We start from the raw sequence: 26,703 nt of genomic DNA on the forward strand, positions 1-26,703 counted from the left end.
ACGCCAACCCAAAATACGGAAGTCATTGATGAAAACTCTGGAAAGCTACAGCTGCGCAAATCAATCTTAGAAGGGGTCATGATTCATTGTAATTCAAAGTATCAGTTTTCTTTTATTTCAAAATTATTTTATTTAAAAAGAAAAGGGGGTTATCATACAAAAAGTCTCATCGCTGCCTAAAAAACACGCGGAGCTTTACTTTGGTTGCAAAGACAACCTTTGTTCTCTGAAGTTTGATTGAGCATTTGCTGAAAACAATGCGTCGGTGTGCTAGTTTTCCTGTTATTTGTGCGCGCTCCCGCGAAATGCGCGCGACGAGCGGCCACGGCTCGTGCACATCGGGGCGGTTCTGCGTGGGTCTGCGCTGGGCGTGGGCTACACTCACCCCCCCAGTCCCCACTCCCCATCCTCTCTCCTGCTTTCACACTGGAGCCACATTGTTCGACGAGGGCACATTTCGCTCGAACCAATGAGTGCCTCCGAGTCGCTCGGTGCTATTTAGCGGAGGAAAAGTGAACCGTTCGTGGCATATAATAACAATTCGGTTATCGACCGGAAACGCTGGACAGTTTGGATATAATCAATTGAAGAGGGAACTTGAGTTGGATCCTTTTTTTTTTTTTTTTTTTGCTCTTCTCCTCTGGCAGACGAAACATCGCTAATTAGAGCCCCGCTCGTTGTAAGTATGCAATGAACACGTTCCAGTCTCCGAAAGATGTTAATTACGAATAATGTGTCCGCCTTTGTAGCGCGTGTTGTGTCTTGTTGCTCACAGTTACATGTTAGCTAGCCATAGTGAGCTTTTAATTGACAACCAGACATATTTTCAATTTACACGCGTGGATTTAGTTCTATCTACGTATGTGTTCCTAATAAATAATACATGTGCAATTCGGGCAATTATCATTCTGAACAACGACCCCTGAGTAGAGTGTTCAACTTGGGAGGAGGCTACTGGATGTCTCCGTTGCCCCTAAAACAGACCACCAAGTCATTAAAATGCAGTTTAATTCATTGCATTGTTAAGGAAATGCACATAAACAAGACCGCCGTTGTCGCTAACGGTGGCCACGCAGACGAAAGGGAGACACCCTGTCACACTGTGGGAAAACTGCAAATGTATCACTGCGGAAGTTGGATTCCTTTACCAGGCTTGAAGACTGTTATGATGCTGCCTAAAATGTTGCATGAGGAGGGGCTGACTGGCAGTGCCATTGTCAAATCATCGCTAAAGGGCTGGAGGAACTTCTACAGTATGCTCATTGGCGACATTCGGCGCACCTGCGCAGTTCAACGATAATCCATATAGGCTACTAGGTAGGAGCGGCATTATAAACGCCCGCCCTGATATACATAATAATGCAGAATTTTGATTGTCACTGTCACTCAGGTATTCATGTAACAACATACTGATTATTCTGGTTGTAGTTGTAAGTGATGTGCAACTGCACCGATGGCCCCTCTAATTTTCCATGCGTCTGAGCATTCTCACAAACTCCCTGAGCATCCCTTGGACCACGGTGAGCAACATCAGACATGCACACAGCAGCCAAACCAGTACCTGTCCAAAACCTGAGCTCATTGACATGATGATGATGATGATGATGATGATGATGATACTTTTATTTTAGCACATAGGTCATTTTAAGCATATTTACAGTAATTAAGTGTCATTACAATGGGTATAAAATAATATGGTCCCACATTGTCTACTCATATATAATGGAAATCACGTCATTTTCTAAAACACACCCATTTCTAGTCACCTGACGTCTGAAACCCATGAAAGAGCCTCACTTATGGGATCGTAAAGCGACGCTCATGTTTGGACTTCCTGAATGGAGCAGTCCACGCGTCACCTGCAGCGTCATGTCAATTGTGAGAGTAAGTGTACAGTAAGTGTGTCCATGTACGCTTCACACTAGAGTACAGAGTGTGCGCCCTCAGTCGCACCACTGAAACTTTCAGGGAAGTCGGAATGGTGAGGTGTCCTGTTTGTGGATTAAACTGGGGTGGACACTGAGAGGGTGAGATCAGTGCGCAATTGTTCACACGCGCATCTTAGAGGGAACATTGATTACTGCACTGCATTATTCTGAAAGCTGTTTGGTCTATCTATCTATCTATCTATCCATCCATCCATCCATCCATCCATCCATCCATCCATCTATCTATCCATCTATCTATCTAGGCACCCATCCATCCATCCATCTAACCAACTATCTATCCATTATACTGAATCTCACTGGTTGTGTTCGGCGGTGTTGTGTTTCATAGTAGTGACGACACACAGCAGGATTTCCTGTGTTGGTGCGTTTAATCGTCTCAATCACAAACCTGACGACAACAGCACGAATCAAAATCCTCCTGTCAAATGTGGTGATGCAACGTGCCCCTCCCCATAGACATCAACAGAAAAAGGGAGACATACATTGCGCACAGAAACACAACATACCTGACAACAACAACACAAATCTAAATCCTGCCAAATGTGGCGATACAAATGTACCCCTACACAAATCATATGCCACAGCAATGCATCAAAATACTTAAACTTGTAAATGAAAACAACAAAAGTTTCTCCAGCTGTAAAGGTGCTTACCTCCTCATGGACATCAACAGAAAAAGGGGAGAGTCAAAGACGTGAGCACAACTTAAAAAAGGTAGTGCCACATTAATTATTAAAGTAGGGGAAAACGTAAAAATGTCTGTTCCACCCTTGGTTATGGAAGATAATAAAAGAATATATAATAATAAAAGAACACTTCAGGTGATCGGCGGTGTCAATTCACAGATTTTGTGTAATTATAATGTAGTACAATAAGTACTTAAGTTTTTTTTCTGGCCCTTTTACATGTATATGACAAGTAGAGATGTTAAAGGTGAAGTGAAGTCAAACCAAACATTGTCTTTACAATACGCTATTTTCAGTTGACAGAAAGTGGCAAAATGTCCACTCATCATGTTCTGCTACTTTCACTATAGCCATGCAGTAGCTGTGTTTCGGTTGTTAATATACAGGAGTTCACTGACTAATGCCTCTGTAATCCATAGTAGACGCTACGAAATGTTAGCATAACCAAACTTGACAACGTGTTACAACCTCCCATCAAATGCAGATCGTAACCAGTGCCCGCAAAGAGGAGCTTCCAGACATGACTGTCCCTATATGTCAGAAGTTGGAATCAGGCGTCCTTTTCTTTAGTGTTGTTCCGATACCGATACTGATATCGGGAAGTATCCCGATGCCATATTAAAACACTGGTATCGGTATCTGCGAGTACTTACAAATAACGTGCCGATGCCATTTCCCGATGCTGTACTGGTAAAGAACGTTGCATGCAGCGCTTTGTATCTCGCTCCCTGCTGCTTTTTCATGTGTGTTTGTGGGAGTGGGGTGCAGGAGCTATAATGTCGGCAATATGTAACTACTTCAACATAGAAACTCCAGCTAGAGCGAATGTTGCGAGAGGCGGAACCAAAGTGGCCATGTTCAATACGTTAAACCTGATGCAACATTTGGGAACGAAACATGTGAACGAGCACCAAGAGTTTGCGGCGGCGGAGGCAGCGAGCATTAACAAGGGGAATTGACCGCAACAACAAACCCTGCTCAATTTACATTGAATGCAGCGCCTTGTATCTCGCTCATTCACAACACTGATGTGTGGTGACTGTTCAGTATTAGCCGTCGCTAATGGCCCAGAGTAGACGCTCTTAACCAATGGCGGGGCTGCTTTTTCATGTTGAAAGAAAATAAAAAACAGTGGGGTACAGGCGATATAATGTCGGCGATATGGAACTACTTCAACATAGAAGCTCCAGCGAGTACAACAGCTAAGTGCAAAATTGGCGGTGCGAAAGTTGGAAGAGGTGGAACTAAAGTGGCCAGGTTCAATACGTCAAACCTGATAAAACATTTGAGGACGAAACACGTTAACAAGCACCAAGAGCTTGCGGCGGCAGCGGCAGCGAGCATGAACAAGGGGAATGGACCGCAACAACAAACCCCTCAATTTTGGATTTTTGAGTTGAACATGTTGGATTTTTCTACTGCTTGTTTTTGATTTTGAAAGTGGGTTTGGGAGCGGAACTTGTTGCGATGGGTCACTAGTACTCAAAAAAACTTTTACAATAATGTCCTATACCTTTTGTAATTAATCCGACACAATCCCTCTCAAAGATACTCGTGTATATTATTTCTTATTTTGATTTAATTTTACTTATTGTTGCACTACTGTTGTACATGTAAATTACATGATTATTGCACTATCTTGGCATTAGGGAGCCAAAACGCTGAGGTTTCAGAAGAGTTTATCCACTTATTGTCTCCGATACCAGGTAGGCAATAAAGTTCTACTGGATTAACTCTGTATTAGTCTTTTTTCCTGTTTCACAAAGGTTTTTAAGTCTGACCAAGCCATGATAGCAATGGTGTTACATCCAAGTGAGTATGCAGTTCTTTAGGATTACAAGAAAAAAAATGCTCATATATAAAACTGTAAACTGGCACATCAGAGGCGTAACAGTAGAGTTGAAGCAGAACATTGTCATGCCCGTACACGTTCACCTAGCTTTTGTAGCTTTGTGCATTCAGATAATTAGATGCAATTGGACGGCAATGTCAGCGCAACAGCTACAATCTGCGTCAACATAAGGGGCATAGGCAGTGAGTCTTGGGTGTTAAACTTCTGCTTGCCTTACATTCTACAATTCTTTTTGAGCATTTCTACTTACAAATTTGCGGTTCAACTTCAACACCCTCTCCAGTACCTCACAGGCAGTCAGATAATAAAAAGTTCGGATAGCTGTTTTTTCATCCAGTAAAGTGGTGTAGACTAGGCATGCGATGCTACTCGCTAAAACTCAGCATCAGTAAAACTGAGTACCATTCGTTATACTCTGCCCAGGACAATACGCACTTCCATTTCCTTTAATTTCCCTCCTTTCGGGGTGACTTGAAGTACCGAGTCGTTTGTATGCATAAGGTATGGCCACCTGATTAGGGATAACAAGGCTTGTCGTCTCTGTGGTTTTGCACATGAAACATCCCGAAAGCGGTTATCCTGTAGATCCTGAAGATCACATCACCAAACCTGGAAAACAGGTTAGCAGGCTTCCTGTGTATGCCGTAATAACTAGCAAGGCATCAGATTGTTTGAAAATGAACCTGCTAAAAATAAATAGATAGATAAACAAATAAATCCTAACCTTAGACCTTAGTCCTACTAGCGTTGGGCGGCAAGTTTTCTCCGTTCCATCCTATTTGACTTTCATTTCTTTCAGATCTTTGAAAGTTGCTCGCCGGGTCTTCTTAGGGCATCCCGGCTTTCTCTTGCCTTTTGGGATCCATTTCAGGGCAGTCAGGGCATGTGGATGTTCGTTCATTCTCAGTACATGGCCTGCCAATTCGATTCTTCTTTCAGTTACTGCTTCTGTGAGTTTTTGCTGTTGGGTTCTATTTAAAACTTCTTGATTTGTGATTCTGTCTTTGTATGTGATTTTCAAGATTCTTCTCAGGCATCTCTGCTGGAATACATTGAGTTTCCTGGTTATTGTTGCTGTCATCTTCCGAGTGTCACTTGCATAAGTGGCTGTTGGTATTACTATGGAGTTGAAAAGTTGCATCTTGATTTTCATTGTCAGTGTTTTGGCTTGCCACATACTTCTCAGTCGCTGAAACACTCCCATCGCTTTCCCAATTCTGAAGGTCACATCTTTTTGTGAGTCTTCATCACTTGAGATTGTGCTACCTAGCTATGTAAATGAGTTAAATTTCACGATTTTCTCCTTCTCTATTTGTACTTCTTTTCTTGACTTTCTGCCAATTTTCATCACCTTGGTCTTTTGATCCGCCCGCGACGGGGGAAATGGCCATCCAATCAGTGCGCGCCATGTGCAGGAGCCCTCCCATCAAGCCCTGATTGGATGACCATTTCCCTGCCACGGGCCACCAATCAGAAAGAAGCGCTGGCACCGCACAGCTCTCATTATAAGCAGTGTGACAGGGAGGCTCCTCTAGTCACGTAAGTGGCTCAAAGGCAGAAAGACCTGTACATTCCCAACAGAATCAAGATGAGCGCAGTCAAACAAGCGGAGCGGTCATTGAAGACACACTACAACGGGCGACGACGAACACTCCCCGACCGGTCCGGTCCGTCACATATAGACGGAATGCCCAGCTCTGGTTTGACACATTATTGACCAATCTAAAGTGTTGAAAATAGCTAGCTCTCTTTCATGATGCAATGCTGATGGTTGAACAAACCTGCCGTTTTGGGGTTCTCCTGAAAAGTGTTTCGGAGTTACACGGTTTTGGCCTGACCCCAGCGATTCGGGTTGGATGGTCTTGGTGTTGGCCCTCTACACAATACAATTGTTTTATTGTAAATGGGAAGTTGTAGTACAACTCCTCCAGGCACCATTACACTCCTCATGACAACACTGGCGTTGAAACAGGAGTTCAGAACATTCAGAGATCATTTGTACCATCAAATTCAAAATGGTATTTTAATAAATAACAGTAAAGTGAGTATTCATTTTCTCAATAGTGAATCAGTGTGACTTAGTCAAATGCCCCTCCCTAATTGGAGGGAGCATCAAAGTCCATTGACGAGGTCTAAATGAGTCACGCATGAATTGAGGGTGCAGTGAATCAGCTGGATCAAGTCCAGCTCGATGTGGTGTGGATCTGTCAATCTTTTCTGTGAACAGCTGGGCCTGTCAACTAATAGCCTATGCCAAGTATGAGAGTGACTCTTCACATGTACTGTAAAGATGCTAAAGATGTCCTTCCTCACTCCCCAGATGTATTTTTTTTAAATGTGTAGCTGCCAAATGGGATAAGCTGTTTTGTTTGTCAATGAGTACAATTTACAGGGACGGTTCTGCTTATTTTTTTTCGAATATCTTCGAAGATGCAATACATTTAAATGAGTTGTGAAAGATTTGAATCATTTTATCTGTATCAAAGGAGGGCTCATCTGTGTTTCTCGAACAGTGGCCCACTCCGCTGCTTGCAAGAAAGACCAACCAGTGAGTTTAGCAGCATTCTGTGTCTGATGAAAAGCCACTTGGCTCCTTTAACCAATTGTCCTTTGTGGAGGTCAGCTGGCCTTTTCATCTCTGCTGCTGCCTCCATGGTCTCACTCTGCTCCAGCTGCCCAAAGAATGACCCCCGTAGGGAAAAGGTCACCTGCACACAAAATCTGCAGGAGAGAAACTGTTGAGATGGCACTTCTTTTAAAGCGGAAGTGCAAAATGGCGGGTTTCCTTCGTGCATTGCATTTTTGGTCAGGCTTCCACTTGGATAAAGCAAGGGTAAGCCGATAACCCTTTCAAAACCCAAATATTGGCAACATTTGAAAGTAAACATGCAAAAACCTCAATAAGAGTTAGCCCCATTCTCACCCAAATATTTGGTCACATAAACACGATCGGGTTACGTCCTTCTAACGAAGCATTGGTTAAGGTTATGCAGATGCTTTATCCGACAGGAATCTTGGTCTTTTGCGTACAGGAAATACTTGTATGCGTGGCGTCTGGTGCGCAAAGCCCTGGAAATACACAAACAGAGATACATAAATTCAGACGTAGCACAGAACCGTACTTTTGGAGGCAGGAGGAAACCGACTGCTTTATTAGTGTGGTGAGTGACACGATGAATATCAGTTTTGTTGATAGTAGAAAGTAAAAAGCAGAAAAGACATCTATTTGCGTCATCACGTTGTCCGTGTGTCGCTGTTTGAATCGGGATATTCCAATTGCCATGTAAATCAGAGTGATTAACTCTGTCCGCTCACACATGCAAACGGGATATTATCCCGAATGTTTCAGAAAGCGGAATTTTGACCTTAACTCGAATAGTGACGGCATGTAAACATAGTGAATGTAAGTCAGCCTTAACATTTTTTAAAAATGTGCATTACTTCGGAATACATAGTCTTTCTGGAATGTTCAAATATTTTGTGGCGTCAGAAAAGAGAATAGGGATAGTTGACTGGCCCATCTGCCAGTCAACACTTGTTTGGATGCCATTTAGGAGGATGATGTCAGTAGTGCAGGAGGAGGGTGTGGCGAGCTGTCGTGGAGCCTTGTATTGGACTGTGATACCTCCCCAGAGAGGGTCTCCTTACCATCAACACTCCATTAAATATCTATTATCTCTAGCAGTAGACTTGTGGCTCTGCCAGTATGGATTCTTTAACCAATTAAGCACTTATATTGAGAGCAGAAATCATACTAGAAATGATTACCATTCTTGCACAATTCTTCTTAAACAGGTTTGTCTTATAGTAGGAATAGTGCTGAAATCTATACAGTGTTTATGGAGATCTTAGAAAGAGCTGAGCGGAAAGTTGGTTTAAAAGTTTAATGATTATTTTTTTTATTTCAGTGTCCCTTTTGTTTTGCAATAATCCTAACTTCTTGTGCAAGAGTATCCCGCGTCCCTCTTATTCAGCCACTGCCCATCAGTTCCCTTCACTAGCGCCCACCTTAAACTGTCATGTAAGATTATCTTCGTGACTCAGGCAGGGGTCTAGGGTTTCAAAACCAACTGTTAATTTCCCAGGCTGGAGGTGCCAAATTATAAATAACTCCAAACACAGACATACTGTTAGTGATCCTTGCTCACGGCAGAGCCGTGCATAGATTTTGTGAGCTGCACATGTATGTATAAATAAATAAATACACGTTATACATAAAGTGTATTCATAAAACGTTGTCGCACTTGCTTGTGAGAAAAGAGGTGCATTAATGGCCAACTGCTGATTGCTGCTGTCACAGTGAGATTTCAGTGAAGTTAATTGGCCTGCAATTGAGATAGTTGAGACAATGCAGAGTGAGATCCCAAAATTAACAACAAAAAATCTGTAGTAATAATTATATAATATTAATAATATAGTATATGTGTTGTTATATATATATATATATATATATATATATATATATATATATATATATATATATATATATATTAGGGCTGTCAGTTTAGTGCGCTATTCTCGGCGTTAATCCAACCCCCTTTTGACACCGTCAATTCTTTTGATCACGTGATTAAGGTTTCCATAGCAACCAGCGGCTGCATTGATCAAGGCTGCTGGTCACCACGATCTATATATGTATATTAAAATAAAAGCTTTAGAGTAGAGGAGGTGTTACACCTGCTTCAAAATATTGACGATGAGGATGAATTGCTCGGCAGACACATGCATGGCTGTGTCCCCCTTAGGGGTGGCCACCAAAAACCCGGAATCGAGTGGAATCGGTTCCATCATTACGGTTCAGCCGGAACCGTTCAGATTTTAGAATGTCGGTGCTAAGTTTCGATTCCTAGGTAGCCGCGCGGAAGTACTACTAACGAAGTACGACCAATTAAAAAAAAAAAAAAAATGTGTGCGCGCGTCGTGCGCAGCCTCGGGCTCCTGCCGCCGAAGCTGCGTAGCAATAGCACGTTAGCTCGTCCACACTCGCGCTCAGCTCCTGGGCCCGCTCGTCCCGCCGGCAAGCGTGGGCAGCGGCGGTGACTCTGAGCATGCGCCAGGCCCTTCCCACGGATTTCCACTGCTGCAGCGGCCGCTGGACACCGCGGTGGCAGCAATCGCCCTTCACGGGCTCGGTCATCCTGCCCAGGCCGGCCTGGCCGGCTCATTCGGCCGACGCCGAGCCATAGAATGACGCGATGCGGCTCATGACCCAAAGTCAGAATCGGCTAAGTACGTCTAATTGCAACATTGAGCCAACAAGTTCAACATACAAATGCACATATATCCAGCTAATATTTATCTTATATCATACGTAGCTGCAGCATATACAAAAATACTGTACATACAGATACATCCTATGGTTGCATAGATTAGATAGACTTTCCTTGCTTGCCCTTAAAATGCAGCGTTGTGTTTGTCATATATATTTTCTTTCTAAAGCAAGACAAGGTTAGCCAATCAATTGGTGTTCAGTAGCATGCTTTTAGGAACAGCTGAAAGATGCGCGCGTGTGTGTGTGTGAGTGTATGTGTGTGTGTTTGAAAAGGGTTGAGGGGCTGTTTGCGTGAGTTGAATCTAATGCTTGTTTTTTCAATTGAAGGGAAAGTTAACCCAAACATTTTTTGTTTCAAGAATATGTTCTATGCCGGTCCCCTAGTTCAAACAATCCATTCTGATTAATATTGTGTTTGTGGAATATGAGTTAAGATGTAAAATCCATCCATTTTTTACCATCTCGAGGGTCGGCCATTTTATTCCTTCTGTCGACTGAAAATGACATCACAGATGCACTGAGGGCTCAAATAACGACCAATCATGGCTCAGTTTCAGAAAACAGGTGAGCTGTGATTGGTCGTTATGTGAGCCCTGAGCAACTGTGATATCATTTTCAGTTGAAAGACGTGACAAAATGGCCGTATATATACAATATAAATATATATAAATAGTGGATGGATGGATGGATGTACAGTATATATATATATGTATATATGTATGTACAGTATATCTATGTATATACAGTATATGTATGTATACACACACAGAGCTGGGCATTTCCGTTTATCGCCTACTGCCTACATCTGGGGTACCCTTATGGCGTCCGCCTATCCGCTTTTTTGTCTGGCCGGAAAACATAGTAATCGCCTGTAGGTCGGTCAACAACAACTCAATCTAACAATACCATTGTTGCAGAAACCTCACCTCAGCACCAAAATAGACGATTACATAGATAAAAATAGGCTTCCGACTATGCACAGTCCAACTATTATTTTCCCGTGCTGAATTTTAAACACAGGAAAAACCCTGGTTCATCGTCCCATAGCTAATGTCATGTTGTACCTTTAAACGACCTCGCAATTTTAAACACAGGGTTAAACACATTAATTCTGGAAGTTAATGTCATGTTGTACTTTTAAACTGCCTCGCAATTTTAAACACAAGAAAAACCCTGGTAGTCCATCGTCCCGTAGCTAATGTCATGATGTACTTCTTTAAACATCAGACGTGTTGTGCCTTCAGGTTGCAGCCAAGCCCTGCATGTTATTTTTTTGATCAACAATTAATTTTATTCAAAAGACTGAAATGTTGTAGTCATTTTATTGATTAATAAACAGACAGGACCATCTTCATTTATCCATTCCCAATCTTTAAGGAAGTAAACTACTGTCAAATCAAACATCTTGCAAGTTTTTTAGAGCCAGACAGCACACTTTCAGTCAAAATTTTTCACAGAGCATGCGATATTTACATCTTTAAATCACGAATTCCTTCGCCTGTTATCACATTAATCTCTCAATTTAAAACAGAAGAGGAGGATATTCAGACCTGGAGCTACCAGAGCATAACCACGATTTTGACTGAGGGATTAATACAGCAAAACTCTCAATGGTTTTTATCACCGTGTGATGAAATCTATTACATAAATGATGTGCTGATCCTCATCCTATTGATACATCAGCCCAAGCAGCAGCTCGGTGTAAGCCCATACTGACAAGTGTCTAGAAGAAAGCAAAAGCATCCCTAAACATGATGAAGTTTTTTATTCATCTCCATGTGTGGATTATTTATCAGTTGCTGACATGGCCTAGTTTGAGAGGAGATAGCAATGCTGTCTGGCTTCCTGCCTCCAATCTTCCATCAGCAGTCATGGCTCTGTTGAAATTTCAACTGTCAGTTACATCCATTGGGCAGGTGCGTGCTTTCGATCCTGTGTGGCGCCTACACATAACCATTTGTGTCAATTCTGTTTAGGGAGGTATCACTGTTGATGCCATTTGTGCAACCTCTCTACATTTACATAGTTTTTCGACCTAATCCAGTGAATTCTGAGAATATAGCTAATTTAGTGTTGTTTGCTATCCATGTAGCTGATTTTAAAAGAAGATAAAGTCATGTTTCATTCATTACTGCACAAATTGATCTTGTTTGACATTCATGGGGACATTCATGATGAAGTAGTCCGTTGAATAAATGTCCAATTCGTCCATGTAATGTATTCATGTTAGCCTGTCGGCATTAACACATCTTAATGTAGGTTCACCTCAGGCTAAAGGTGTTCCAGCATCTAACATTTTTGTACACCTTGACACAACTCCTGCTTCTATCAGCAGACGCCTCATCAATAAACATTATTGACAACTCAGTTCCATTGGCAGCCAGACGTCCCGTCCTATGCCATGCCTCCAGCACATTTGGCATGTGATCTATAATGCCTTGGTTCTTGACAAATTCCGTTTCTTTCCCACCCTTCTGGTGCATGTTTGCTCTCATCTCATTTCACACGACTGATGACTTTCAAAATTACACGTTGTTTTCCTTTGACAATGCAGTAAGAGGTTTTATTGAAAAAAAAATTATTTGCCTTAGGTGTTCTTTCTATTAGTAGCCAGCAAACAACAGAATTGCCCCTGAACACTAATTATATTGTCATGAAGTAGAAGTTTATTAAAATGACTGAAGTACAAGTGTGCAAGTACTTGTTAATACATATATATACTGTAAATGTTTTGCCAAAAGCATGAGGCTCAGAAACTCAGACAGATTCCTGTTATGTCGTGTGATACAAGGAGGCCTCCGTGAACATTGGTTATGGTGCTCAGAGCCACCTGTTCCTGCAAGGCTCAGCAACAGTTTAGTGATGTGAGGATCTATTGCTGCAGCTTAATGGCTATGTCCTTAGTTATGGAGTCTGCCTTTTAGACAATCATTAACATCAGTGAGCAAGGCATGGCTAATCTTAGCGTGCTTGACACAGAGGTTATTTAAGACAAACTACTCAAAGGAAGATACAGTATACTGAACACTGCATGTGTGTGTTTATCCAGGTGCCCACCTACTGTAAATGCTTGGAAATCAAGGTGGTGTTCACTACAGCTGCGTAACAGCAACATTAAGATTATGAATGTATTTTTGTGCACAGGTTTTTACATACATAAAAGCATAGGCATTTAATCGTAGTGAAGTCAAGAAATACACACAGTCCAATCCGAGGCCCTTTGGTCACAGGCCGCAATCTTAACCATAGCTGCCCCCATGTAATAGATGTACGTTAGTAATTCTTAGGGATCCACCCAATAATTATTGGGCTGATATTAGGATTTTTGACATATCAATAAACCCAATAACACAAAAAAGATCGAATTACAAAAATAATGTAAAAAATCCAAGAATGAAGATGAAAACCTAGTGAAGTTGTACTTTACTGTCGATGTACTCCTTTCTATTGAATAGGTCTGTTCTATACTCTCCTCCTCTGAGCTTGCTCACTGTTCTCAGTTTAACAAGGAGGGCAAGTCCTTTTTCGCTCACGGTCAGGTACCTTTGAATAGTTTTTTCTTTTTTTTAAATCACCCTTTAAAAACTGCAGTTTATGTTTACTTAGGTTATATTTGTTTGATATTTGCATTTGTTTGATGATCTTTTAACATTAAAGTGGGGAAACTACACAAAAAAAGAGAATTTTAGCGGCAAATACTTTTTCATGGCACTGTATATAAAAAAAGGGATCTGTAATGCTGAAGGCAGCTGCACCCTAAAATGTTGCAGGGATTCACAGTAATTTTCCCCTTGTAAGATCTATTGAGACATTATTCCTATGACGGTATTGCATTGTCACTCATCATCCTTATGTACAGTATGTCAAATTGTGATTGTAACCGTAGGGTTGCTAGGGGCCTTTGGCAGATTGAGTGTGCGGTTCTCCATGGGTTACTAGCCCTAACTTGCATCTGATGTAATCTTGCTTAACCTCCATAGAAGCTTCTCCTCTTCGTAGCGCTGACTCATCATGTACCGTCATGCCTGGCACTGCTCTGTTTTCAGGTCATTTTCAGGCCATAGTACGTTTGTGGTTACTTTGCAATAGAGTGAGTTACATGTTGCCACTGCATGCAATAGCTACACCCCTATGACTGCTCTGTGTACATTTTGATTTAATCACAACAGCAATAAATGTTTAGAAATGTCCTGGTTGGCCATATTGGTAAATTAGAAAAAGCCAGGCAAATGGCAGAGTATTTTGTATGTCACAGTTATGCTGTTATCTAAATATTGGTCTCCACAGTAAAAATACAGTGGAACCCCTGAAGTCAAAATCACACGATTCATTCGTTGATACTTCACGTCAACTTCCAAATGTGCAGGTCGTTTTATACTCTTAATGGTTGTAAATTTCACTTCCTCACTGTTTTTAAACAAACAGCCATGTGTTTCATTCTTTGATGTTTTCACATTATATCCCAAACGTGTTAATTTGTTTCATTATTACCATCTTAATGAATTTAATTGTTAAAACAGCCATGTATTTTTATACATTTGATTAAAATGAGCTCAAAAACCTATACAGTACATTTTCCTGAGTTATATTGCATTTTACACGTCTTATGGTTTTGTGATATCTAAGTCTTAGGAGAGATGATATCATTTTTTTCTACATGAGGCAAACATTTTTGTTTTCTGATATTGATTGATAGATTTATAAATAGGCTAGTCCTTCAATGTCACCATTTAAAATTTTTCAGTTCTCGAGGAAGTAAATTAGAAACGAGGAGGAAAAGTCAAATATTGCCAGAACATCTAAGCTGTAACGATAAATGACAATAACAGCACAGATATGACCCCAACTTTAGGAATGTGAAGTCTAGAAATCTCCCCATGTCATGTTCCTTTTCTGTCCTCTCACATTGAGCGGGAGAGTTGAATGTTGAGTACCTTCAGCACATTTTTAACATTCCCCTGTGAGGATCCTAACACAGCCCCTCTCTATTCTCTCTCTCTCATTTCATCATTCAGTTCTAATAGTAATATATGCCATCTCTGTAGGGCTGGGCGTTATGGGGAAAAAAAATGATCACGATGTATGCCATTTTATATCACGATAACGATACACCACGATATATTTTCAGTTATTCTGTAAAACAAAAGTATACAACACACTATGACTGCTTACCATTTCTCACTTTATTTTGAAGTTAAACAGACCTGTATCAAATGAGAAATGCATACAGTAGTGCTTTTATTTATAACTAAATGTAAACAGAAGCACAGTACCCTACATATTTTTGCACAAATGTGCAGCGCAATCTCAATAAGAGGCATAGAAAATAAATGTTTGACAGAAATTAATTAAAAATAAAAAGATGACCTCTACTTTAATGTAGTTTTGATGCAGATCTCAAAATTCGAAATCTGGACTGTATTGTAAAAACAAAACACATTCGTAATATTCAATATACTATCCATCGAAGCTGGGCATTCCGTCTATGTGACGGACCGGCCCGTCTATCCGTCACTGACGAACGCCCATTTTGCTGACGGTTGATGAATGACGGGAGCATTTTTTAAAAATAGATGGATTAAGCATAGACAGAAACGTCGGATGGCCGTTTATTTAAAATTAGAGGCAGACTGGCCTATAGACGAGCACTATTTTTTCCCCCCGGAAAACAAGGCGACTGACGGACGAGGGAAGGTTACCTGTCAGGGTATGCATGGAAGAGGACCCAAAAGCAGGAGGCAAAAATTAACTGTGTTTAATTTGAAGAAAATAACAAGGCAAACAAGGTACTGGGATAATACCAAAACAAACACTAGGACTAGACTTCAACAAATGACAACGAACCAACAAGGACTGAAAGAAAGCGGGCAACTAAATACAGAAAAGTTGACGATACAACAAGGAACACCTGCACAAGACACAGAGGGCAGGAGGGAGCTGGTTGGCAAACACAATCGACCGGGATGACAAAGCACAATTGGACTATAACTTAACGAGAGACAAAACATGAAACTAGAGTCAAAATCCAAACTCAAAAGACATACTATGACAGGTACCCACACTGCAGACGGATGACGAATAACGGACGCTTAATTTTGGGTAAAATGCCCAGCTCTGCGATCCATCCAACCATTATATGAACCACTTATCTTCTATCCATCCGTTTTTGGAATCACTTATCCTCAGTATTAATGAATTACCGGGTACATATGGGACACCATAACAATCATTACCTGTTGAGATGTGTTTGTAGCTTTATTTTTAGCATAATTTTATTTCCAGAAACGTCTTAATTTGCGTCCTATTTTACTGTTCAAAGTTGCATATCGTCGCTGTCCTGTGAAAAACACTTATGTCCACTTTTGGAAAAAATGTTTAATTTTCACATTAATGCGAACACCATTCCCGTAAAAATAAGAAAATTGAAATAAATGGACATGTTTTTCACAGGACGGCAACGATATGCTCCACTTTAACGCAGTTCCAGTGAGACCTCTGTGAAAATTGTACTCAGTCACCCAAGCACTTAGTTCCAATCTTTCACGATTAGGTTAGCCTAAGAATTAGCATGGCTTCTCCGTATTTCCCTCAGTTAATTATTCCCCGTAATCGCTCTGTGATGACAATACTTGTAAGAAGTTCATCTTATTCGCCGCCATGAAGCTGTGGTTACTGATTTAGGAGTGAAAGCACAGCAGTAGTAGTCAGCAAATACTCGTTGCTTGCTAGCTGTGATGTAAGTAGCCCAGATCTCGCCTTGACCAGTTGACTACTCGCACGTAGGTGACGTAAGCATCCCAGCGAAGCTTTTTGGGATGGTCTCTGTCATGCAATTATGGGAAAAACATAAACATTTGTGATCCTCAGTTCTGCTATTTGTATTTTGATGAGGCTCAAAATGCAAACTGATATGCCAGCCTTGTATAGTTTGAAGGTGTACCCAGCATGCCCTGAGGTGCCATATTTTTTTTGTTATAAATTGTTATTAATAATTACGACAAGTTTGTTATTTGCATTCACCCACCTCATTATTTCTTTCTTTTCACTGACTGTTAGATTTATCTTTGCACCGTAGGTTTATTATGAATAGTGAATATGTATTATGATTCACTTCGCTGTGTTATTGTTTGGTCTGCTACCGTACTTGGGCTAGTTGCACGGCATAAGAATGGTAAGTGAAAGCTTTTGCCAATCAAATCAAGATTCCTCTGTCTCTTGTTATTACTGGTATCTTACTGTAGGTGACAACTGATGATAGACACGATAGGAGAAAAAGTAACACTGAAACACTACTATCATCTTTGGGCTATATTGTATACTGTATACTGTATTGTCATATTGCCCCGCTCTACTTCTTGTGTCACTGATTATGGAACATAGCCAAAAATCCATTGACCGGTAAACATTTTGAATGTCTCCTGTTGCTAATGTGCAGTGAGTTTGTCAGTGTACTAAATGGCAGCCTTTCCGTGCTTGCTTTTCTTCTCTACAGCTGCAGCAGCAGTGTGTGTGTGTATGTGTGTGTGAGCCACAGCGGCAAAGATGACAGAGTACAAGCTGGTGGTGGTGGGTGCTGGAGGCGTGGGCAAGAGTGCACTCACCATCCAACTCATCCAGAACCACTTTGTGGATGAATATGACCCCACCATCGAGGTACAACAGTCTTTCTTTATTTCACTACACATATTACCGCTTCAGTCCTACTGAAATCCTGGGTAAGAACGTAGTGAGAGAGCAAAACCATTTAATATGAAATGACTATGTCAGCCATTGTAGTGGTGCACATTCCTGCTGTTTTATATTATTTACTTATTTACTTTCTTTATGAATGCATCTGGTGCAAAAAATGTTAAAACATGTACGTTAGTGGATTATTCTTGAAATTGTTGACTGGCATATGTTTTTGTGAGTACAATTCACTTAAAGATGTATCAGACAGATAAAGAAATTCTCATGCTTGCTTGTAAGGTTTGCAGATGCCCCCCCCACCCCCCACAACCTCCATTTTCTCCCATTTTTGTTCTCTTTTCTCACCACGCCTGCCTCTGGGCAGACAATGTCCTTTTTGTGTATTTGCATTCCTGGCTCCTGTGCTCTAATAAACAAAGGGAAGGCACTCCCATGTTTTTGTGGCTGCACATTGGAGGGCTAAATACTGACTGGGTTTCTTGATTTTAGTGTTAGAATAAGCTGAAAGTGGAAAAGTAATTAATCAGTGGTTAAGTCCAATGAGAAACTATAGAGCTGTGTATACATTGCTGCAGAAATTTAAAAAGTTCCTCACTGTCTCTTCAAACCAGAAAGAGCTTTTAAAATTAAAACGTTTTTGTGCCCTCTGTGAATAAAGTCAGTTTGTCAAAATAACTTATCTTTCACCACCCAGTAGTAATCCAGTAATAGTGAAATGTTATTATTTGAAGATTGATGATTCTCATTCAAACACTGAGGAACTTCAAAGATTGATCACAATCTGTTTCAGAATGTGTGCCAACCTCCAGTTTGTTGAAATTTCAAATAGGGTTGCACAATATATCTAAAAAATATTGATATCGTGATTAATGGCCTATGCAGCATGCATATCGCAAAGACATGCAATAATTTTCTCATGGAATTTTATGAATTTGAATTTGAAAGGAATGAATCTGAATTTGACCTGTCAAATGTGCATCACCACCCAATAGTTAGACATTATGGGAATTACAATCACATATCGTATTTTCCGGACTATAAGCTGCTACTTTTTTCCTAGGTTTTGAACCATGCGGCTTATGTAAAGTTGGGCCTAATCTGTGAATTTTTCTTCCACCGCTAGGGGCGGTCTAACCGGAATTCCAATAAAATACAACACAATTACCATTACCAGGATGTGACTACAAGTTGGAGGAGTTAAACAGGCAGGGGCGCTGTGCACTAGATCAAGCACAAGGCGTTGCATTGGGTGGTATGCGGAAGTAGAGCAATGAAAGGACATTAATTGACAAACTGGAGTGGCAGCAGGCAGCAGGCAGTAATATTTTCTCTGGATTCTGTTCCATTTTAATCAGCAAAATTGCTGCCGTGTTAAAAGGCACTGTTAGGAAAGAATCTGATAAGGTACATACATGTACATTTACGGTTCAAAATTGTTCTGTAAATGCAGTAAATATCTAATTTTTCAACATAGATAGGTGCGGCTTATATATGTTTTCTTCATTGTTTTTTTGTTGTTGTTTTTTTAAATACAGTGGGTGCGGCTTATATCAAGATGCGGCTTATAGACCGGAAAATACAGTAGCTAAGAACACATTGGGCTTGCCTATTTTGCTACATGAAAAACATGTACTTCTTTCATTAGACAATTAAAAATGTCAGTTCCTTATGTTAGATATCGCAATAATATTGAGCTACAGTCAACATCTATATCGCTTGTTTTTCCAATATCGTGCAGCCCTAATTACAAAGCAGTTTTAAACCCCACCATAACAGCTGTGTTAGTTGTCAATATGGCAATATGATTAATATGAAATATGAGTTAAGCAGCAAAATCCACCCGTTTTTAGCCATCTCGGGGGGCGGCCATTTTGTCGCTTCTGTCAACTGAAAATGACATCACAGTTGCTCAAGGCTCAGATAACGACCAATCTTGGCTCAGCTTCAGAAAACAGGTGATTTGTGATTGGTCGTTACCTGAGCCCTGACCAATAAAGGCTCACCTGCTTTCTGAAGCTGAGCTATGATTGGTCGTTATCTGAGCCCTGAGGGTGTGTAATGTCTTTTTCAGTTGACAGAAGTGACAAAATGGCTAGCCCCATAGATGGCTGAAAAGGGGTGGATTTTGCTGCTTAACTCATATTCCACAAAAGCAATATTAATCAGAATGGCGTGTTTCAACTAGCGGGCCTGCATAGAACATATACTTGAAAAAAACATGTTTGGGTTGATTTCCAATTTAACTCATATTCCACAAACACAATATTAATCAGAATGCTTTGTTTCAACTAGTGGGCGCTGCATAAAACATATTCTTTAAAAAATATGTTTGGGTTGCCTTCCACTTTAAGTAGAAATTTGGGATATCTGTAGAGCATATAAGTCTATGTTGCCGAAATGCGCAGATGTAGTCTACGTAGTCTATGGGTATTCGATAATTGCCAAATGCGAAGAGTCGCCTAATTTTTCTGATGATCCTCTTCAGTCACTTTTCACCGCAAAACTCAGTGTGCTGCGGAGACCTTAGATTAGAATACTTAGATTAGTGACAACATGTGAAGTCAATGGCTTTCAACAGAAAGTGCCATGGGCGATGTGTCTTACTCTGGTCCCAGCTGGCGACTTTCCCGCTGTTATGTCTCCAATTTAATATGGGAGCCAAAAAATTCCCGGGTCGACTTCAAAGCCTCATCTGCATCAGTATCTTATACATAGGACAGTGAGTCGGGCAAAATCTAGGTAAATGTCATTTTAGGTGGCAACTGTGGAAGAGGTTTATGATAAGTGATGACACCTATGGTACTTCACCTAATATCTCATTCGTCTTCCATAAACAACTAAGAGGCTGGCCCATATTATGAAATACCTACGAAAAAAAAAAAAAAAAGCAAAGCAGAGTTACACCTGTCATGCTGAGAGATCTGAGGTGTTGCATGTGAAACCGACGCCGGGTGTGGTGTTGCCAAACTTCTGTGCGACATCAGAGATCAAATCTGTTGAAGTAAAGGTGCCTGAAAAAGCAATGCTGTATTTTATGAAATTGTGTCTATTACGCTTGCTTTGCAGGACTCGTACAGGAAACAGGTTGTGATTGACGGAGAGACATGCCTGCTGGACATTCTGGATACAGCAGGTCAGGAGGAATACAGTGCAATGAGAGACCAGTACATGAGGACGGGGGAGGGATTCCTCTGCGTGTTCGCAATCAACAACACAAAGTCCTTTGAGGACATTCATCAATACAGGTGTGGCAAAATGACAAAAGTGGGCCAATTTTGGCCTTGGATTTTGCCATGTGTATGTGTGTGCGCAGTGCACATTTCTATGGGCACTGTGCAAAAGAGTCCAAAGGGAGAGGCATGTGATTCCTTTATATGTGTGCCAGCTCTCTGCAGTGGTTAGGTGATGTCAGGCTGTAGCATTTAACACAGCTAAAGAAAGCTTAGCCCCAACTGGAGGATGACATCGATCCTGACTCAATTAGGGGAGCTGGAGATGGGACTCCCAAGGACAGAGAAGGAAAAAGAGAGGAATGAGGAGAGGAGTCCCCTAATCCTTCTTTGAATTGGCGACATGCCAAGTTAACAGGGCAATATATCTTTGGTAGCTCTCACTTCATTCAAGTAGTCAAAGTACTCAATGTTTTTGACATGATTTTAGTAATTCCCTGACTGTTGCAACACAACACTGATCAGAACTGCAGCTCTTACTATTCCAATCTTGTACAAATTACTGTATATGAAATAGTTTTTTCAAAAACAAAGCCCATAAACTGAGGCGGGTAAATGTCATTAGTTGTGTCGGTGACAGGTGGTCTAGCTTCGAGTAATGTGGATGTGTCCTGCTGCACTGTAACTGAGAGGGAAGGAGCTAATAGATTGATCGGACCCCCTCCTCTCTGTCAGTTTCCTTTCGCTGCTGGCTGCTGTAGCAATGAGGTAATGCTTTTTGCCGCCTGCCTGTCGTCCATCTCCATCCCTCCTTCCCTTCCCTTGCTCCCCAGCACGCTCCTTCCTTCAGCAGTTCAGCAGTCCCCTGCACCACCAGGGAGTGGGTCCTCCTCAGGGTCCTAGTGCTCCCCGGGTGGAGTGGTAAACAGCTGCGGTATGCAGAATGAGCAAGGGAGCACTCTGACAAGGGACATTCCACTACGATCAAACGTTGCATGGTCGGGGCAAGTCCGGAAAACAACTTAGGACTCATAATGTTTGATTATGTCTTCGTTTTGTTTCATGTGCGAACGACAGAGAGCAGATTAAGCGTGTGAAGGACTCAGATGATGTTCCCATGGTGCTTGTGGGCAACAAATGTGACCTCCCGGCACGCACGGTGGACACCAGGCAAGCCCAGGAACTCGCCCGTTCCTATGGCATCCCTTACATTGAAACCTCTGCAAAGACACGACAGGTACATATTGTGAACTCAATTGAGAAATAAAATCACATTGGCCATTTTATTGTATCTTCAAGCCTATACCAACAAAAATTGTTTGATTCTCAGTACCACCGTTTTGGTATGTGCAGTATGCATTTTAAAGCCCTCTCAAGTTATACCAGCCTAGATATCAAATCTGTACATTTTTATTTTGTTGGTGTTGTCATGTAATGACAGCTGTTAAATATATCGAGATTGTATTGCTGGAACTATTGTGTTGTGCTGGAGGCATCCACTCTTTTCCAGGTTACGTTGGCTGGAGAGCAGAAACACATTTGAAAGTAGCAAAAGCTGCATAGCACGCTCTCTGAGCCACAGTAGTACATCATGTACGTCTACATACAGGCTGGCCTATTCATCACTGAACTGGCAGTAGGTCTGTCAGGAGATACAAAGATATAAATGAGGGACTTTTTTTCCACTTAGTATGATATCTTGATGAACAGTAGTTGAGATGATTTCCATGCATGGTAACATTGACACTTTTCTCCCTGGTGTGCTCTGCTGAAGGCCTTCCTCTCCCTGAGGGCAAGTTTTTGTTGTGCAACTCTCTTACGATTCGTCATAATTCAACTGCACAGAAACTTTTCATCTTTTTTCTGAATAAGAAATCAACACTTCTACATTTTGATCAATCATGTAAACTGGAACAGGTTGCCAGAGACGTAAAACAAGACGAAGTAAACGTAGTGTCATTTCTGTCTATACTTTGCTATGTACAGGGAGTAGAGGATGCCTTCTACACACTGGTCAGGGAAATCAGGCAACACAAGCTGAGGAAGCTGAACCCACCAGATGAGAGTGGTCAGGACTGTATGAGCTGTCGTTGTGTGGTGTCATGATGAAGGTGAGACTAGTTTTACTTTTAAGGCAGCCTTAGGCTTACTCCGCAGTGGTGGAAGAAAACGTATTCATGCATCACAGAAAGGAACGCTCTCTTACCACTGTGTTTGCATTTTTTCTTTTGATTATTTTTTGTTCACGGCCTCGAAGTGTTTTACATACAAATACTTAATAATTTGCTGTAATTATGATATTACTACTGCTTTTGCGTAGGTTAGTGATATACTATAGCTCATTCCAAATTACCCACAAATTTCCACCATAGGGACAGAACTGTTGTAAAACTAGGACCTCCAATAGAATTCTGAAGTCATTGTGATAGTATTTCCATTTTCTGTATTATACTGCATATTTATACTTTTGTATACTGCCACCTTTTTCCACAGCTCCCCTTCGCAGCTTGGAAAGAAATGCTACAGCACAAGAAGTCACAGCATGGACTTTAATATAGGAAGAAAAAACTGAATAATGAAAATTAAATAAAAGATTATAATTTTGGTCTCACGATAAGAAGTTGAACCAGAGCCATTTTGGACTGACTACAACCTCTGTGGCTACCTGAACAAGCTTGGCCAGCCCTCTTGTTCTCCTTTTTTTTTTTTTTGCGCTCCATGTCGACGGGTGAGAAAACCACTAATCGCTATAATCAACCCCAATGTGGTCTTGCTGGGTAACTAATTTATTGTTTTCAGTCTCGACACTGGTCCTTCAGGCAGCATCTCGGATTCCCAACCCCCTTTCGCCTCACCATGAAATACTCAATCCACTTGCACCCTGGTTTCGCACTCGGCCTCGGTAGGCGTTGGACATTTGTTTGCTCAATAACAACTCACGTAACCCACTTAGAAAATAATCCGACTACCTCCCTTTAAAGATGGAGGCTGACTTGGGAATTTGTAGAAGGTGTTGTTGTTGTTTAACAGTTTAACAGCCTCGTTGTAAAAAATGTGCATTTTGGTTTGAACTGGAAAATATTTTTTGGGTGGAAGATTACAAAATCACTGAGCTCAATTGAGTTAAAAGAACTCAACATTTTTCATGACTTGCCTATACTTGTATGTATATACTGTGTGTGTGTGTGTGCGTGTGTGTGTGGGGGTGTGTGCGTGTGTGTGTGTGTGTGTGTAATACCCTTCCATACCATCGGTGGCGTTAGTCACTATATCTTATGGTTAGAAAAATCCAACCGGAAAGCTTATTGGCCAGGGGCGGATTATAAAAACATAAGTAATACATTCTGTTATATTCTTCGCTCACGATGAACTCCCACCCTCACGTTCTTGACACGGTATTGTGAAATACTTAAATTATGAACCTTCGTTCTTTTACCTGTAAGAAGATTAAGGCAGCAAAGGCACTGTTTATCCGCATTTGTCACTTCCCGTTGGTGCTCCGAGCGCTGATTTGCTAGCTAACAGCCAATCAGAGTGGCCAAATGTCACGACTCACGACGCCGATTCAACATGCTGAAACACCCACCAGACGCTTCCTGATCTGGGGGTTACGATGCTACGACGGTGGTCACTACACCAATCAGACAGCGCAGTCAAATGCCACGATGTTTCACGACCTCCAACATCGGATTAGTGTATGTAGGCCTTTAAACATAGACGGCATCAAATTAAACTGTACTAATAAACTAACCACCAGAGACGGAACTGCACAAATGGTAAACAACTTGGGCTTTTAGACAGATTTGCTGCTATTAAAATTGTGGCATGACGACGACGATATATCGTGGCAATTTTAATATTGCAATATCACAATATTGCTGATATTGTGCCATCCCTAATACACACACGCACACACACCCCCACACATTATATATATATATATATATATATATATATATATATATATATATATATATATATATTTTTTTTTTTTTTCTTTTTTTTAAATTATTTTTTTTTCTACATTTTGGTTCTGAATGCAGCTGCCTTACATTCTTTGCTAAAAGTTGTGATTTTGATAATAATAATAGTATCTTAATAACAGCAATGGTTACTGTTCAGTATATTGGTGCTGGTATAGTAGGATTCATATCTGTTCAATTTACATTGCACTGTTAGCAAGGGAGGGTACAGTGCTTTTGCACAGTTGCTACAGCTGGAGGCATTTGCCTATATGATAGGAGCAACATGCTATGCTTGCACAGTTACACAACAGGTTTAAGGTAGAGATACAGCTTATTTAGAAAGCAACTCGCTATCATTGTTCCATGTGCTTCTTCACCTCATTAGATAATTTTTAAAGAAGTGTCATTCTTTGCAGAGTGTAACACACACACACACTCACACATGCCTCGGAATGCTTCAACTTCCCACACACCTCACAACCCTCAAGAACCATATGTGTACTGTACATGTATGTGAGCGGTTAATATGTGTAATGGATGCTGGATCAGGGGGTGCGTCGCTGTGTTTCTCAGTGCTGACTCGCGTGTGTTCTTTACTACTGTATTCATTTGCTACCTTATTCAAAAGACTGCTCTTACCTGTTTGTACTTTGTAGCTTCTTATGTATGCACACGAGAAGTTCTGTCTGTTGTTTACTTTGTATGCAACTACAGAAAATGTTGGGTTTAGACATGCTCTGTACAGAAATTGAAGGTCAAATTATAACATTAAGTGTGTCTGAAAGAATGAGTTTTTCTGTAGTATATAGCCAATAACAGCAAAATTGCCTCAGTCTTGCTCAATTAGTTATATTTAATGACTGTATTTCTTTATGAATCCCACTCACAACCCATGTAAACATAAAACTGTTTTCGATTTACTGTGGAGGTGAGGTCACTTTTTCACCACTACACATATAAATAAACGATAAATAGCATGAACAACCATGCTCCAGTGTGAATGCTAAGTAATTCTGAACTTTTCATTCATTGCTTGAATGAAGGGTGTATGAACTGTGAATGTGTCTTTTGAAAGTATTGAAGTCATATGATTCCAACTGTTAGAGTGAAACATTTTGATGGAAAGTTTGTGATGTCCCAAATGCTTGTTGTCTCCCTGTCAAACTTTATATATAAAATCCATAATAATGCCACAACTCCATAAATCTATGCATAAATTCTCAGCGTCTTAGAATGTGTCGTATTTTTGCCGCATGGATACTTAGCCAGTAAACTCCGAGTATACATGTCACGAAAAGACTGTACAGACCTGTGGAGGTTTGGACTCCTCATACAGTTGTCTCAAGGGCTTCTCTTTCCCTTGAACACTATTGAATGAAAGTGTGGTTGGAATTTGTAAAAATGTTGGCTGTTTAGCTATTTAAGATGTATGTACTCTTTAAAAAAAATGTGTCAAATGTATTGCAGGGCAGGAATAAAGATGTTAAGATAAACATCTTGTGGTCTCGTCACTGTATTGAGTGCTCCTTTCATATGTACCATTGCATCTGCAAATTGCTGCTACCTACAGGCGAGAGCTGGCACATCGACTTAGATCAAAATAATTGACTATGACTGTTTCTGCAGAAAATAACAACGCAATGGCAAATGAAAAAGCATGACAGCAAATGAAAAAACATAACAAAAAATAAGTGAACACAACAGCAATTAAAAAACAGAAATAACACAACAGTAAATTAAATTTAAAAAACACAACAACTAAACACAACAGCAAATAAACACGTCAGCAAGTAAAAAAACATGACCATTAACCTACAGGAAAAGACCAGCGAGAGCACCCTGATTCAATGTGCTGTCTGTATGCGCATGACGGAAGAGGGTATTGCTGTATTGCTCTAAAATGTATTATTCTCCTTGAGAATCCATATATACAGGGCCAAGCGAAAGGGTTTATCATAGTCATCCACATTCCATAAGATCATTGGCGTCAGGCTGATACCTAATATGTCAAAATTTGGTGAATTTCATATGTTTCCCACAAATCTATACTACTAGTCAGTACACACGTGCGTGTGTGTATTACTTTTATAAGTTACCCAGTGGGCATATGACATAAATTC

General features: G+C 40.8%; 1 protein-coding gene across 1 annotated transcript; it reads left to right on the top strand.

The window, feature by feature from the left end:
• Positions 1–338: 338 nt before the first annotated feature.
• On the top strand, positions 339–26,080 carry hrasa (HRas proto-oncogene, GTPase a). The gene is made up of 6 exons (XM_086027758.1): positions 339–679; positions 17,252–17,412; positions 20,515–20,693; positions 21,696–21,855; positions 22,605–22,729; positions 23,112–26,080. The coding sequence occupies exons 2-5, from the start codon at positions 17,302–17,304 to the stop codon at positions 22,722–22,724; spliced, it is 570 nt and encodes a 189-aa protein (XP_085883884.1). The 5' UTR covers positions 339–679; positions 17,252–17,301; the 3' UTR covers positions 22,725–22,729; positions 23,112–26,080.
• Positions 26,081–26,703: the final 623 nt, after the last annotated feature.

The sequence above is a fragment of the Filicampus tigris genome, chromosome 4 (assembly GCF_054856515.1).
Source record: "Filicampus tigris isolate MCC_2025a chromosome 4, RoL_Ftig_1.0, whole genome shotgun sequence".
In the NCBI taxonomy this organism is placed as follows: domain Eukaryota; kingdom Metazoa; phylum Chordata; class Actinopteri; order Syngnathiformes; family Syngnathidae; genus Filicampus; species Filicampus tigris.